At 35.8% G+C, this 16,457-nt stretch overlaps 1 protein-coding gene across 3 annotated transcripts; it reads right to left on the reverse strand.

Moving 5' to 3' along the window:
* Positions 1-2,317: 2,317 nt before the first annotated feature.
* On the reverse strand, positions 2,318-14,639 carry LOC113513225 (clotting factor G beta subunit-like). 3 transcript variants are annotated; one of them, XM_052901233.1, is made up of 11 exons: positions 14,582-14,639; positions 14,248-14,416; positions 13,113-13,249; positions 10,709-10,791; positions 7,710-7,789; positions 7,030-7,157; positions 5,837-5,949; positions 5,141-5,293; positions 4,604-4,736; positions 3,670-3,801; positions 2,318-2,510 (listed from the first exon to the last, which is right to left on the reverse strand). In XM_052901233.1, exons 2-11 carry the CDS (start codon positions 14,327-14,329, stop codon positions 2,337-2,339), a joined length of 1,215 nt encoding a protein of 404 aa, XP_052757193.1. In that variant the 5' UTR covers positions 14,330-14,416; positions 14,582-14,639; the 3' UTR covers positions 2,318-2,336. The 3 variants fall into 3 exon arrangements, with proteins under 3 accessions (XP_052757193.1, XP_052757192.1, XP_052757191.1); XM_052901232.1 differs by having other exon boundaries at positions 14,248-14,633; XM_052901231.1 differs by lacking the exons at positions 14,248-14,416; positions 14,582-14,639 and adding an exon at positions 13,990-14,122.
* Positions 14,640-16,457: the final 1,818 nt, after the last annotated feature.

Consider the following 16,457-nt stretch of genomic DNA (forward strand, 5'->3'; position numbering starts at 1 on the left):
AATTTTGTGTGTCTACACTAATATTGTAAAGAGGAAAGATTTGATTGTTTGTTTGTAATGAATAAACTCAAAAACTACTCGACTAATTTTGAAAATTCTCCCACCTATAGGAAGTTACATTAATAGAGAGTAATATAGGATATATGTTATTTTTGAAAAAATTTTCTTCACGCATGTGTATTTATAATAATTAATTATAATGTCATAATTTATTTGTTACTTATTTTTGTTATTATTAATTTATTATTTATTTATTTATTTATTCTTTATTGTACATAAAAATATTTTATATTATTATTTATTTTATTACTAACATAGTTTATATATTTATCGTCATGCAATAGATATATGGTCAATTTCATATTTTTTTCTTTATTTTAAATATTTTTTATGAAATTTTCAAAAAGTGTGAAATGTCAATTTTTATATATTTTTTTTTAATAATAATAATAAATAATTTTTATTCAAATAAACTTAATAATAAGCATTTTTTTATACTACCGCCCAGTTGAGAATGCAATTTCAGCTGAGAACGGGCGAGGAACACAGCTGTTGCTTTTTTTTTTCAAATAAATCTTAAGTTTACAACAAAACAATAATGAATGGATAAAATGATCAAATTTACTTTTTTAATTATTTCTATCTTTATTTTTATTATTAATTAAAAAATGTTTAATTATGTGTTAAAATTTGTTTAATTACGCTTTAATATTTGTTTAATTACGTTTAAAAATTTAATTATGTTTTAAAATTTAATTATGTTTTAAAATTTGTTTACGTTTTAAAATTTGTTTAATTATTATTTAAAACTTGTTCAAATAATGTGTGTACGTGTATCCTGTATCAATATTGTGTCGACACTAAAATATGGAGTAAGGTTACTTGAATTTGTAAACATCGATACACAAAAGGTCAAGATGCACAATATTAAAAATAGTGCACAAGTGATGTTTGTAGCTGAATGTGCCGAATGAATGTGCTGAATATTTCAACGCATGAGGGGTATCATGGGCGAAACAGTATACTCTGTTATGTCCATGCTACTGCTCATGTGTATAGGCGACGGTTACCACTTTCCTTCAGGTGGGCCATCAGCTTGTTTGCCATTCTTAGTTGTATAAAACAAACATGTGCCGAAATTATTGCACTTTTCAACCGACTTTGAAAAGAAAAGGGATTTTAGTTCAGTTATGTTTTTATGTTTACCATACCATACCAGCCGATAACTGTTAAACATAGTAATTTATATTTTTTTTTAATAGATGATAATGGAATGGTAACCCCGCCTGCGCTGTCGGTATACACAGGCAGGACACCAGTTAGGGATGATAGATGAGGAAGACAAGGCAGGTCAGTTAGCCCATCGTGACGAATCCAATGATGAATTAGTCGCGATGGTTTCCAGGGGGAACCACGTGGAGGTCGACCTGATAAGGTGTATTGATAGCAATAGGGGTTAACCTCTCCATTACTAACAATCCCTTCCCTCCCAATAGTTTATGTTTGTAATTCTGTCAGTTATAAACTGATTTGAAATGTTCTTTTTTTATCTGATAGACTACAAATATTATCAAAATGGGTTTAGCAGTTAAGTTTTTGAATAAAAAAGAAACTGGTTTTGCCACAACCGAAGTTTTTTTTAACACAATCTAAAAAAAATTCACGTCTATTATGGCGCATGCCTGACGCGAACTCCCTTTGGGAATGCATTTGTTTGTGGTATCCGTCACCTACGGTATGGAGGTGAGGGTTGAGGAAAAAGGAGAAGAACGTTGATGAGAGTGAAGGAAAAAAGGGATAGATAGATAGATAATTTATTTGTATTACTTACAGCACACAAATTACAACAGATATAGATAGACATGCACAGTGAAAAAAGATAAAAAAAAATGTACAAAAAATAAAGGATAAAAAAAAACAAAATGTTCATGCATTTTGTTTTTTTTTATCCTTTATTAGTAACATTATTTTTCCCTTCATGCGTGTGCCACAGTAACACAAAATGGTCACAGCTCAGTTTATTGCTTTGCCCTCAAAAGAGCAAAACACTGATATTCTGCTGTGGCCAAAAGTGAGCTGTGAAATTCCATAGAAAAAATATAATAAAAGAAAAATATAAATAAAATACATCTATATTTATTATAGGAAATGAAGAATTTATTAGGAAAAGGGGACACTGCAGTTGCAGAGAGAATAGTGATCAGAGTCTGCCCTCACTCTAGAGCTGGACAGATCACTAGAGAAGAATAACCCTGGCAACGAAGCCTTCTAGAACATTCGTAACTTAAAAAGAAACGGTCAAGAAATAAATACATCGTAAAATTATACCAGAACATTTATTTCAGTGAAGGCCACACGACGCTCTCTATCCAGGGCAAGTATGGAACTAGCTTGGTGTAGACCCCGGGTGTGCCCGTCTGACCACACGCGGAGCCGAACGAGGTCACTCCGATGATGGAGTGGAGACAGAGGAACTTGTTGCTGATCAGCAGGGGCCCGCCGCTGTCGCCCTGCAAAGATCTCAAGTTACATAAGAGAAGCCGCTGAGTATTTGGAAACTTGACTGGCCTAAAAGTTTTCTAGAAGAGAATGGACAAAGAAACCCCATTTACAATACTGCTGTCCATTTTTTCTCGGTATGATCTTCTCTTGTATTGTTTTTTCTTGTTTTTGCTAAGTTTATTGCTGTTATCCTTTGCTGCTATCTATGAAACACCTGATGTTTTAATTCATTGACAAGTATGCGTATGAGTCTACTGGGAACGACTTAACCGAAGCCAGGGGACTATAGTTATTTTAAACCGCGGAGTATCCTAAAGGTAACACATAGAATCTATGAAATGATGGTATATGGCAGAAGGAGGTACAAAAGTCGATCGCTTGTGTACCTCTGTCCCATTCGTGTTTCTACCGTGAAGCAGTTGTGTTTGCATGGCTGTGTTTCGGTTTGAAGGGTGAGATATGGTAGTGAATTTACAGGGTACAGAAGCATAACATCTTACAGAAGCAGACCTCAGAAATAGCAGTGCATGAGGGGTATCATGGGCGAAACAGCATACTCTGTTATGTCCACGGTACCGCTCATGTCTATAGGCGACGGTTATCACTTTCCATCAGGTGGGCCGTCAGCTTGTTTGCCATTCTAAGTTGTATAAAAAAAGAGGCACAAACGATCCCAATGAATCGATGTGCAATAACTTTGCTGACCACCTGGATGAGTGGCTGTCCCCCAACCTTCGGTTTTAAAGACACTTTCTTCCACGCATAATCACGCATTTGAATCAATATCCAGCAGCAGTATTTCCGTATTGATACGACATGGTAACCTTCAAGAAAAGAACACATTCCTTTTTAAAAGGCCGGCAGCACCTGCAATGCCTCTGGTATTGCGGGTGATCATGGGCGGCGGTAGTCACTTATCATCAGGTGAGCCGCATGTTCATTTGCTCCCTCTGTTATAAAAACAACTGCAGTTGCCAATCCGCCTGCCAAACGTGGTAACTAATAGCCAAACCTTCTTCTACGTGGAAGGCCTATATGTAGCAGTGGTTAACAGCTGACATGATGATGCTGAATCTATTTCTAGAGATCTCAGAAGACACTCTGTTGCCAAATTTGCCTACAGGCGCCTGGTTAAAGCCGGTGCTGCAGATATCCAGGGTCAGTTACCGGGCAAGTGTCGGTGGGTCTCTCCCGGTGTCCATAACATATCTGCGTGCTGTGGTCGATGCCGCGCTTCAGTAGACGGTAGGGTTTGTATTTGGAGGAGCACTCCTCCTTGGAGAACTGGAACAGGTTCGTCTGCGTAGAAAGAGAATTTATTGGTAGTTGCAGACGCTTTATAAAAACCGCTGTGATAACATGCATATATACGTGTGTATATATATATGTATATATATCAAGTATTGCATTATTTTTCCTCTATTCAGTAATGCAGTTAAACCTCAATACTAATAGTCCATTTCCCCCCAAGGTAGGGAGGAATGGCCTCAGGAATGGCCTCAGCAAAGGTCGCATGGTGGGTATCATGGGCGGTTATGTCCATGATACTGTTCATGTTTATAGGCGACGGTTACCATTTTCCAACAGGACAGACCCTAAGTATTTTTCATTTCAATTAAAAAAGGAAAACAATGTTTTACTTCGTAGACACAGAATTTTTTAAATAATCAATTAGAAACATTGTACCACGGACAGTGCTCAAAGGAATTATTTAATATGATGCCCACGGCCACTTTCTACCATCGTACAGTTCGCACTCGACAGGGTGTTCACCCCCCACACCTTAGAGCCTAGATGACCACGTATAGCGCGGTTACAGAGATGTTTTCTCCCACGAACACTTATGTTATGGAATGAGCTCCCTATTGAGATTTTTCCAAGAGACTACATCATGGAGTTCTTAAAAAAAAGAGATTTCTTCAATGTCGGTAATACCCCTGGTATTGCAGGCGTTCATAGATTACGGTAACCGCTTGCCATCAGGTGGGCTGTATGCTTGTTTGCCACTTCAGTGGTGTACAAAAAAAATTGTTTTTGAAAATTAACAGATAATTGCCATACTTTGCCAAGCTTAAGTTATGAACAATTTTGGTTACCTTACCTTTTGAAGAATTTCAGCAGTTTCAGATTCGTACCCCAGAGTACCCCAGCCGGTGGCCGTCGCTTCATGGTCATCCTGTTCAACGCTATCCACATCCAAACACGCTGGTTGGATTGCATCCGAGAAGACAATACTGAAAAATATATACAAATAGATAATTCTTTTAAAATCCAAAATGTCGAGGGAGGGAGGCGGGGAGAGGAATTGTTAGTAATGAGATCCAACAGACCCATTACTGGCAATATACCTTAACAGGTACCTATACGCGGTTCCTCCTGGAAACCATCGTGGTTAATTTTTGATGGATTTGTCATGATGGGCCAACTGACCTACTTTACTCTCACCTCTCATCCCTTACTGGTGCCCCGCCATCGTATCCAGGCGCAGGCAGGGTCACCATTTTATTTTCATTCATTAAAAAAATCCAAGATGTTTAAATGACAAATGATTCAAGATATCTTCCTAATTCATATGGACAAAGTCACGGTATACAACTAGTTCCTAATTCATGTACCTTATTGTTACTTCAATACTCACTCGCGTTCCGTCTCCAACAACGCAATGTCGTGGTACTTGCTGGGCGGCTTGTATTCGGGGTGCGGTATGATCCTCTTCACTCTGTATACTAGGTCTGGATCTTTGAGTTCCGAGCGGGACAGTATACCGAGACCAATATATGTCACATTGCCGCTGAAAATAGATGTCATTCTCAAGACACTTTGAAAAGAAGCTACAATAAATAAAAAGATCTTCTTAACGTAATTTGGTCCTTCGAGCCGGATCAATCAAGAAGTCGATTCTAACCGTTTTCGACAATTCTTTTTGCAATCGATAAAGCTCACTCTTGTGTTGTTATCATATTTAATTTATGGCGATTGAAGCTGCTTTTTATTTTTGTAAAAAACAGGTTTTTGTGGAGCAAAATCTACTTCTGCTTTCTAAATTTAAATATTTTCAAACAATTAATATATTTTTTAATACAGTATTACGTTTTCCATATGATGTAGATATTTACAAAATATCTCGGTTTATATGTATTTACGATTGAAGTCCTAAATTTTTTTTATGCGAAGCAATTGGTTAATTCTTGGTGAATTTATCACGATGTGTCTTTTGACCTGGCTTCATCGTCACCTATCACTTCTCACTGGTACCCTGGTTGCGTATTTAAATAAAACAGGCGGAGCTATCCTTGTATTTTTAGTCATAAAAAACATGGTATTCGCTACTCACATCTCCCTCCCGCTGATGCAGTGTCCGGCGGTGAGGATGTATCGCTCGCTGATCACGCTGCCACCACACGACCACTGCGCTGTCGTGATATTGTCACCGTAGCCAAGTAGAGCCTGAGGATGATATTTTGGAGGTAACTCTTGAAAGTAGATAGATGTAGATACCAAAAAAGACCTAGACTAACCTATTATCATCAAAAAGACCATATTCTGTCTAAGAAACGAGTCAAGAATCTGCGGAACCGTCATGAGACGAGTTATTCCTTCATGTTTCTGCACTTTGCAGAAAGTGAGAGACATATGTGGACATAGAGGTTTTTAATACTTGGTTCTCTCTGCCTATAAGATATATGGATATCACAGTATGAGTATACTCTGGTAAGTTGACGATGCTGTTCATGTATATAGCCTACGGTAGCGGTTATCACTTACCAACAGGTGGATCGTCAGCTTGTTTGCTGTTTTAAGTGTTTGAACGTCGTCAGTTCGCACGACAGAAGGTCGCGGATGGATGCGGGTGCACGTTGTCGACTTCACGACAGTGGCATCACATCCCCATCAAGATCAGAGCGCGCATGTGCATTTCCCTTTGATTTATATTAACTTATACTTATTATAAATGTTTACAGTCCGCTATCGTTTTTATATAAATGCTCATTAATATATTTATTGTTTTTGACGGTACTGCGAACGCCTACAGCTCGCGCTCGCGGCTCAACTAAAGGCCCCGAATGGTCCCGAAAGTTCCCGAAATTAGTCAAGTTTTCTTGACCAAACTTTTTTTATACTTCAAAAGTGGCAAACAAGCATACAGCCCGTCTGATGGTAAACAGTGACCGTTTACAGTACAGTACAGTTTTGACAGTAGCCTATGAACGTCTGTAAAACTAGAGGTGTTACATGTGCGTTGCCGATTCTGAAGAAACCTTAACGTACCCTTTTTGAAGAACCCCATACTGTAGTCTCTAGGGAAACCTCGGCAGGGAACTTATTCCACAACCGGAGTATTCACGGGAGAAAACTCCTTTCAAACCACACTGTACGTGGTGTAGGTTCAAGCGTGTGAGAATAAATTCCCTGACCATGATGAGCGGTGAAATGATAAAAGGTGGCTCTGGTCATCATTTCAGGTAAATTAAACCGGTAGTTAAAGTATAAGACCCTACACTAAGTAAGTAAGTATTTCTTAATCACCATGTTTCTAAATTCCTCAGGCTGTGCGTCTTCACCATTGGCGATAACAGTTATTTTAGACACGTTAATGCTTCTCGTTTCTCGTATTAACTGACATGGACATATCTCTTGCTGATATGCGGAACACTCTGCGTTTCAAGTTGTCGTAGATGAAAAGAAAGAAATAATTTTATTTACTTTTTAAACACTTATCAGCCCTCAGTCCACAGCTGAACATAAGCCTTCCCAGCCAATATTTGCCATGCTTGGCTTGGCATGCAACCGCAGTTAGGCTTTGGTGATTTTTGAGAAAAACGTTGCAGTTCATCCCTCAATCATTAAGTTCCCTTAATCAATTTTTTGTCATATATTTTTAAGAAGCATTGACGTCAGGCAGACGTGCGATTGTCAAACCAAAAGCCTAAACTTTGAGTACGACATCAGCTGTTACTGTCCACTGCTCAACATAGACTTTCCCTTTGCGAGGTTTGCTAGTAATTATTACACTTGGTAAGCGGATTGGCAACTGCAGTTAGGCCTTGGTGATGTTTAAGAGGGGCACTGCTGTCCATTCCTCGACTACTCATTTCCCTTATTCGTCTCTTACGACAGCCACGGAAAAGAAAGAGGAAGGAGTCTTTAAAATATATTACGCCGATCATATATAATTGGATTAAGTGCAAGATGATAATGTTACTTACTGTCTAACGCCTTCTGTCCTAAAAGAGAGCCAGTGCGGTTGGTAGACATGATGCAGCCATATTTAAATGGATAACTAGTTCTGGAAAATAAATTGTCAAGCAATAATCAGCTATAATCACATATTAATTCAAGATTGGCTGAGAAGTTTTGGACTCGATTTTGATCGCCTATAGACATGAGCAGTACCATGGATATAACAGAGTATACTGTTGCGACCATGATACTCCCCATGCGTTGCTATTTCTGAAGACTCAGGTGTTATTCCACTGCACCCTATAAATTCACTACCATATCCCACCCTTCAAACCGAAACACAGCCATGCAAACACAACTGCTTCACGGTAGAAACACGAATGGACAGAGGTGGCCAAGCAAACGACTTTTGTACAAAGTCTCCATCAGGTAATGAATATGGTCTTATATATATTTGTCGTGGATTGTAGCTAAGATTTGGTTTAGTTCACTATATAAAAAAACGTTTATCGATGATATCATAAATATTTACAAAATTAATAAAACCTGTTCGATTAAAAATAAAGCCAAATTAATGTATTCTACTGCATGCAACATGAAAAAATATAAGTAGTTACACAGCGAGCCACTATCGAGACCGTTGACGCCGCATCGAGTCCAAAACTCGTGTAAATGACGTAACTAGGTAATTACTGACGCTGCAGCACGAGCGTGGTCTCCGCAACGACTTGAAAACACACTCCTGGTTCACACATCGAACTGGGCAGTTATTTTAATAATAATTAGACACAGGAATTGCACTCCTGGTTCACACATCGAACTGGGCCGTCATTTTGGTTATAATTAGACATAGGAATTGCACTTCTAGTTCACACATCGAACTGGGCATTTATTTTAGTTATAATTAGACATAGGAATTGCACTTCTAGTTCACACATCGAACTGGGCAGTCATTTTAGTTATAGACATAGGAATTGCACTCCTGGTTCACACATCGAACTGGGCAGTCATTTTAGTTATAATTAGACATAGGAATTGCACTTCTAGTTCACACATCGAACTGGGCAGTCATTTTAGTTATAGACATAGGAATTACACTCCTGGTTCACACATCGAACTGGGCATTCATTTTAGTTATAAACATAGGAATTGCACTTCTAGTTCACACATCGAACTGGGCATTCATTTTAGTTATAGACATAGGAATTGCACTTCTAGTTCACACATCGAACTGGGCATTCATTTTAGTAATAATTAAATAAAGTAATTTTAAATTATAACCTTTATTGATAGATTTAAATTAGTTTTAATAATTTTCGTTTTTTTTTTGAGTCGTTCAGTTGTACTCCTCATAATTAGCTATAAATAGAAATACTCATAACCTTTATATATTTAGCCTGACTTGTTTGCAATCTGGATATTTTTTTAAGAACCAGATTTGAAATATGCTGGCGAGGAAAACCGGTCAGAAATTTATGAGTCTGTATAAATTACTAGACTTTATCTATTCATTTTTTGATTAGTACATATATGTGTACATGGCGGACTTAATGTTAAAAGCATTCTCTCCCAGTCAACAATAGACAAGTGTCAGAATATTCGAATGAGAGGGAGAACCAGAGGGAGACTTTGTACAAAAGTCGATTGTAGTACCTCTGTCCCATTCGTGTTTCAACCGTGAAGCAGTTGTGTTTGCATGGCTGTGTTTCGGTTTGAAGGGTGAGATATGGCGTGAATTTACAGGGTACAGAGGAACAACACCCGAGTCCTCAGGAATGGCATGGGGGTATCATGGGTGAAACAGTACGTGTGTGTACTGTTATGTCCATGGTACTGTTCATGTCTATAGGCGACGATTACCACTTTCCATCAAGTGAACCGTCAGCTTGTTTGCCATTCTAACTCGTTTAAAAAAAATGCTGTACTAGTAATTATTGATAGACATACATACTAAAATTTACATATATAAACGAATAAATATATATATAAATAACAAATATATTTACACCTCTTACAATACCCACGGCATAGTATTATCCGTGCCCATGGGAAAGGAAGCAGTGGTCGGGACCATGTGGTTTATTTCTCTGTTTTTAAATTGAGTAAACTCAAAAACTACTCAACGGATTTTAAAAATTCTTTCACCTATAAAAAGCTACATTATGAGCAAATTATATGGGCTATATATTTTTTTCAAAAATCCTATCGATGAGAATGGTGCACCACCAGCGTATCCCGTTAGCGCAGGCGGGGTTACCGTACCATTTTCACCCAGCAAAAAACAAAACCTAATTTACGGTGATGTCTGTTAGAGAAAAAAAAAATAATATATTACAAACATAGGTCAGTTATAATGTAACTTACGTAAAATGTAAAAAAAGAAAATAAAAATCTGAACAACAATAAAAAAATGTTGTAAAAACTCTATAGTCCTTTTTATTAATGTTCTGTAATCAAAATATAAAATATAAAAATATCTTATATATATAAAATTCACGTGTCGCGGTGTTTGTTACCAAACTCCTCCGAAACGGCTTTACCGATTTTTATGAAATTTCGTGTGCATATCGGGTAGGTCTGAGAATCGGCCGACATCTATTTTTCATACCCCTCAATGATAACGGTGACCCACCCCTGAATATTTTTTATTTATTTCTTTAACAAAATTTTTTCTATTTTATTTTATTATGATTTAGCATAGAAAAATACATACAACTTCAAATTTTCACCCTTTTAGGATTAACCCCTATTTTTTAATCGCGATTTTTATATGCTGCAATATGGTTGCAAGATGGCAATCCAATATAATAATTGTAGTACGATATATTTACATGTATAGTTCTAGAAATAATGTAATATGGTAAAACAACGTTTGCCGAGTCAGCTAGTATATATATAATAATTTATCTGACAGTTTTCTATTCTCTTCTAAATTTCACAAAATACAGACATTTTATTATTTTATTATTATAGAAATTTATAGAACTGAGCTTATTATTTTCAACAAAAAAAGGTTAGAATTTACCTCTGCTTGCTATCATCTTGGAGGGATTCAATCTTCGATTTGGAACAACATACCATGGAATTATCATCACGTTCTTTACATACCTGTGGACAAAATATTAAGCTTATTATGCAGTGTGAAATATGTATATATATATATATATATATATATATATATATATATATATATATATACATATATACGTCGTTTATCTACACTAATATTATAAAGAGGAAAACTTTGTTTGTTTGGTTGTAATGAATAGGCTCAAAAACTACGGGACCTTTTTCAAAAATTCTTTCACCATTCGAAAGCTACATTATCCACGAGTGACATAGGATAAATTTTATTTTGGAAAAAAATAGGGTTCCATAAAATATTTGGGTTTTTCGGACACAAGGTGTAAAAAATCAACCAGAAAAGTTACTTATTTTGCGTACGCTGTCTAAACTATAAAAGATAGAAGCATAAAATGTTATAATTAATTGTAGATCTTATAAATATCTACAAAAAAGTCCGCGACACACTATACCTATCTATGTCGAGTGAGGCACAACAACCACATTTTTATTTAAAAATCTTGAATTTTTTTTGGACTACATTTAAACGCGTTTATTTTACTCATGCCATTAATCCTTATCAAAATAAATTTTTTCATCACTAAGTACAGTTTATGTTGATAATATTGGTCTGTGAATGATTAAAATTGGACGTTTTGTTTTGAAGTTATGGCGAAATTAAAATATTACTATTTTCAAAAATTGCATATTGCGATAACCAAGATCCACGCGGGCGAAGCCGCGGGCGAAAGCTAGTTATTGATATATGGTAATCTTATATATAAAATTCTCGTGTCGCGGTGTTTGTTACCAAACTCCTCCGAAACGGCTTTACCGTTTTTTATGAAATTTTGTGTGCATATCGGGTAGGTCTGCGAATCGGCCAACATCTATTTCTCATATCCCTCAATGATAAGGGTGACCCTACCCAAAATTTTTTTTTTTTAATTTTTTTTTAAAAATTTTTTCCATTTTTATTTTATTATGATTTAGCGTTGAAAAATACACACAACTTTAAATTTTCATCGTTTTACGACCAACCCCTGTGTTTTAATCGCGATTTTTATATTTCGCAATAAATGGTAAAACAACGTTTACGGGGTCAGCTAGCTAACTTATATAATTAGGCTGTAAACGTGGTGTCTGAGGCGGACTAGAAAAAGTGTTTCGAAAACTGGTTTAGACGCACGAAACTTTGTATAGAGGCTGGTGGAGAGTACCTTGAAAAGATGTAATAAAAATGTATATATATTCTTTATTGCACTTGTAAGTTACATATAAAATAATGCATTTATAAATGTTGTGAGCAAGTGTGGACTAATCTCTGACAGAGATCTCTTCCAGTCAACCCGGTACAGTAAGAAAGCATTTCGTTAGCGGGCAGCTGAAGTGCTACAACTATTAATACATAAACAAATATACAGTTGAATAAAATATTAAAATATATAATAAATATATTTACCTACAGAACATTTTTTTTAGTGTCGCAAAACTTTTTGAGTGTCCCACGTATATATACCATCATTTCAGACACCATCCGTCCACTGCTGGACATAGGACTGCCATAAAGAACGGTCCTGAGCCACCTGCATTCACTGACTTCGTGCAATGCATTTTAGGTCGACACTCCATCTAGTGGGGGGATCGTCCCACACTGCGGTCGCCGCTCAAGAACCTTTCTTCTCCGTTGGTTGTAGGCTCTTCGAGTTATGTGACCCATTGCCAATTCAGCTTGCTTATATGCATATATATATATATATATATATATATATATATATATATATATATATATATATATATATATATATATATATATATATATATATCCCTTCCCACATATAAAAGAGCCCTTCAATTACCTCTTTTAAGAAAAGGTTGAAGTTACATTTTCTTTCGTTTGAGTCATTTTTTCGAGTTTTTTTGAGTCATTAGTTTCGTTTATTTATTTTTCTAATTGAACTGTCAAACCTTAAAATCTAAATTTCTAATGTAAGTAGTATATTCATTTATTTTAACATCCATTGTATAAGTAGGTAGGTGTTATATTTATTTATAGTGTATGTATTTATGTAATATTTTATTATGTATCTTAATATTTTATTTAACTGTATATTTGTTTATGTATTCTAAATATTAATAGTTGTAGCACTTCAGCTGCCCGCTAACGACATGCTTTCCAACTGTATCGGGTTGACTGGAAGAGATCTCTGTCAGAGATAAGTCCACGCTTGGTCACAATATTTATAAATGCATTAACAATGTAATTTACAAGTGCAATAAAGAATATATATATATATATATTCGGCGGTCGGCTGTATGCTTGTTTATTATTTTGGTATAAAAAAACAAAATTAAAATCATCTCACATTTAATGCTTTTCCGTCGTCATCATCGTCATCGTCGTCATCGTCGTCATCGTCGTCAGCGTCTTCTGCAGCTCCGATGCCTACTGATATGTGAACGTAGAATGCCGAACTATCATCGTCTGCTTTGCAGGGGTCCCCTGAAATTAAAATCCGATTTTGCTTTTTTTTTTAGTAACGATTTCCAAAATGGTTACTTAAAAAAATAGAAGAGAGCTCCTTTGTACAAAAGTCGTCTCTTTGGGGACCTCTAAAAAAATCTGTATGTATAGGGGGGAAAGGGATTGTTAGTAATGGAGACTTAGAATCCCATTGCTAGCAATATACCTAACCAGGTCGACCTCCTCGCGGTTCCCCCTGGAAACTATCATGATTAATTCCTGATGAATTCATCATGATGTGCTAACTGGCCTGTTTTCATCCTCATCGATCACCCTTCACTGGTGCCCCGCCAGCGTATCCCATTAGCGCACGCGGGGTTACCACTCCATTTTCATCCAATACAAAAAAAAAACCTGTAAGTATATCCTTTCAGATAAAAAAAGAATTTTCCAAATCCGTCTACAACTGACGGAGTTATGAGGTGACAAACAGAAAAAATATACAACCCAATCGACAACCTTCTTATTTTTTGAAGTCAATTGGGAAAAAACAAAACACTTCAGTAGTTAAAATAGGTTTATGAGAAATATCACGTTTTTATAAATAAGGGGAATAGAATAGAATAGAAAATATTACCAGAAAAACACAAATACGAAAGAAAATAAAAAAAAATATTACTCATATCAGGCAAAAAGAAATGGCTCAGCTGATGCTGTGAGTGTCCCAATTCTAATGCTGTTTTATACAACTTAGAATGGCAAACAAGCTGACGACCCACCTGATGGAAAGTGGTAACCGTCGCCTGTAGACATGACCAGTACCATGGACATAACAGAGTATACTGTTTCGCCCATGATACCCCCCATGCGTTGCCATTCCTGAGGACTCAGGTGTTATGCACCCTGCACCCTGTTAATTCACTCCACTTCCAATAACACTATCCCCAAACAATGCAATATTATACGAATACTTCTAGGAATGTTTTGTTCTAGTTAGGATTTAATAAAAAAAAATATTAAAAAAAAAATATAATTACCTTCATTCAATTCCGTTGAGTTACCATTTGCGAAAACATACAACAACATGCAAGACATACAAATTAAAGTTTCTTTCCACATTTTTTTATGTACATAAAAAAAGTAAAAAAAAAAAAACCTAGATCTAATACATTTTCATTGAACAATTTCTATTTTAATTTTAGTAATCTAAATGTATATAAATTAAAAAAAAAAATTAGTTATAATACATTGTATACATAGATAAAGAATATCAACATATTTAGATTATGACATAAATTAAAAAAAAAAGTTAACTATTACAATAATTATTACGCCGTATAATTAATTTATTATTAAAAAGAAATACTATACAATTTATCAGTGACCGTGTAATCTCTTCCTAAGGAGAGTCGATACTAAATTGTAAGCTATCAAAGTGTACCTATTCACGTCACCAGGTGATGAGGACTCTACAACCTTGGATACGTCTATATTTTTAGACTTTCGTGTTACTAGTTTTGTTTTTTATAAGATACGGGTTAATGCGCTCATTTTTATGGGTGAAAATGGCATGGCAACCCCGCCTGCGCTATATATAGATAAATAGATAATTTATTTGCATTACTTACAGCACACAAATAACAATACAAACATACACATAATATAGGCGTACACAGTAAAAGAGAATTGTTCGGATTGATACCTGCTGCTGATTTTCACCATCGTACAACCGGCCATAAACTAAAGTTTCATATTAACCATCCGGACGAGTGGCGCTTCTCCACCGTGCGTTTTTCAAGGCACTTTCTCCCACGCACAACCACCCTTTGGAATCAACTTCTAGCAGCAGTATTTCCGAACCGATACGACAACATAACCTTTAAGAAAAGAGCATATTCCTTTTTAAAAGGCCGGCAGCACACATGCAATGCCGTTGGTGTTGTGGGTGATCATGGGCGGCGGTAGTCACTTATCATCAGGTGAGCCGCATGCTCGTTTGCCCCCTGTGTTGTAAAAAAAAGATAAAAGAATGAAAAACAAAAAAAAACAACAACAAAAGAAAAAACAAAAAGCAAAATATATAAAACAATACTTTCCTTCTTTCATGCACTTGCCACAGTAACACAAAATGGTCACAACTCAGTTTATTGCTTTGCCATCAAAAGAGCAAAACACAGAGATGATAATAACGATGGTGATGGTGATGTAACTAGAACAGTAACTACCAAATATCCAATACCAAGGGAATACCAAGATCTAATCCCAAAATCAAATTGTAGTGGTTGAAGAAGGATTCTGATGAATCTCCCAGTTGAAGGACAGAACGAAGCCAGTAATCAGCAAACAATAGAAACATTTAAACAGAATTTAATATTACACATTTGATAGGATCGGAAAGACAGAAAGAATGAAGTAATTTAAACAAAACGTCACTTTTTTTCTTATCGATTCAAACCTAAGAGCAAGGAATTACATAGAAGGAATGATAAAATTGTCAATTCATAGCAGGCCAGTGTATAGAAAACGTTATACATTTTCTATACACTATCCTGTTATGAATTGAGAAAAATGATGACTGATGGTGTATCTTTCGTCCTCTTTTTACTAATTATATTTGCATAGGAAGAAAGGAGGCAACTATATGATGTACAGTTTTTATCATTCCTTCTATGTAATTCCTTGTTCTTAGATTTAAAGTAAAAAGAGTGTTAATATTATTGTCAAAATTTGTTGGCACGGTTTAAAATAGGTAGCGGAATGAGTCGATATAAAATAAAATAAAAAGTGCCACAAAGTTAAATGCATTTCTACTACTGTGGCTATAATTGCTTACTGTCCTAACTGCCAAGTTCACGTAGGGTCCTATGGGTGCCCTATGCATCCAACCTATTTTTATCTTTGGATGCCACTAACATTATCGTTTTCTACCCTTCAAGCCCTATCATTTGACCTATATTGAGGAGATTGAAAAAATACACGAACCGCCATTTTGTAGCGGCGGCCATTTTGATTGCATATATTGCCATGTAGAGCGTATTGTATTGCCACCAAAAAGACAGATAGTCATTGTTTACTACAAAAGATTACAGCAGTAAACTAGATACAATAACAAGAAATAATCACAATGAGAAAACAACGGGCGGCCTTATAGCTAAAAACGATCTCTTCCAAAGCTCTTAAATGTATAAAATTTGAGCTCAAACGATTTCAAGAATTGATTCTAATCCAGTTTACAAATTAAACGTAA

Source organism: Galleria mellonella, unplaced genomic scaffold, assembly GCF_026898425.1.
Source record: "Galleria mellonella isolate WM207_F2 unplaced genomic scaffold, CSIRO_AGI_GalMel_v1 utg778, whole genome shotgun sequence".
NCBI classification, from domain to species: Eukaryota; Metazoa; Arthropoda; class Insecta; order Lepidoptera; family Pyralidae; genus Galleria; species Galleria mellonella.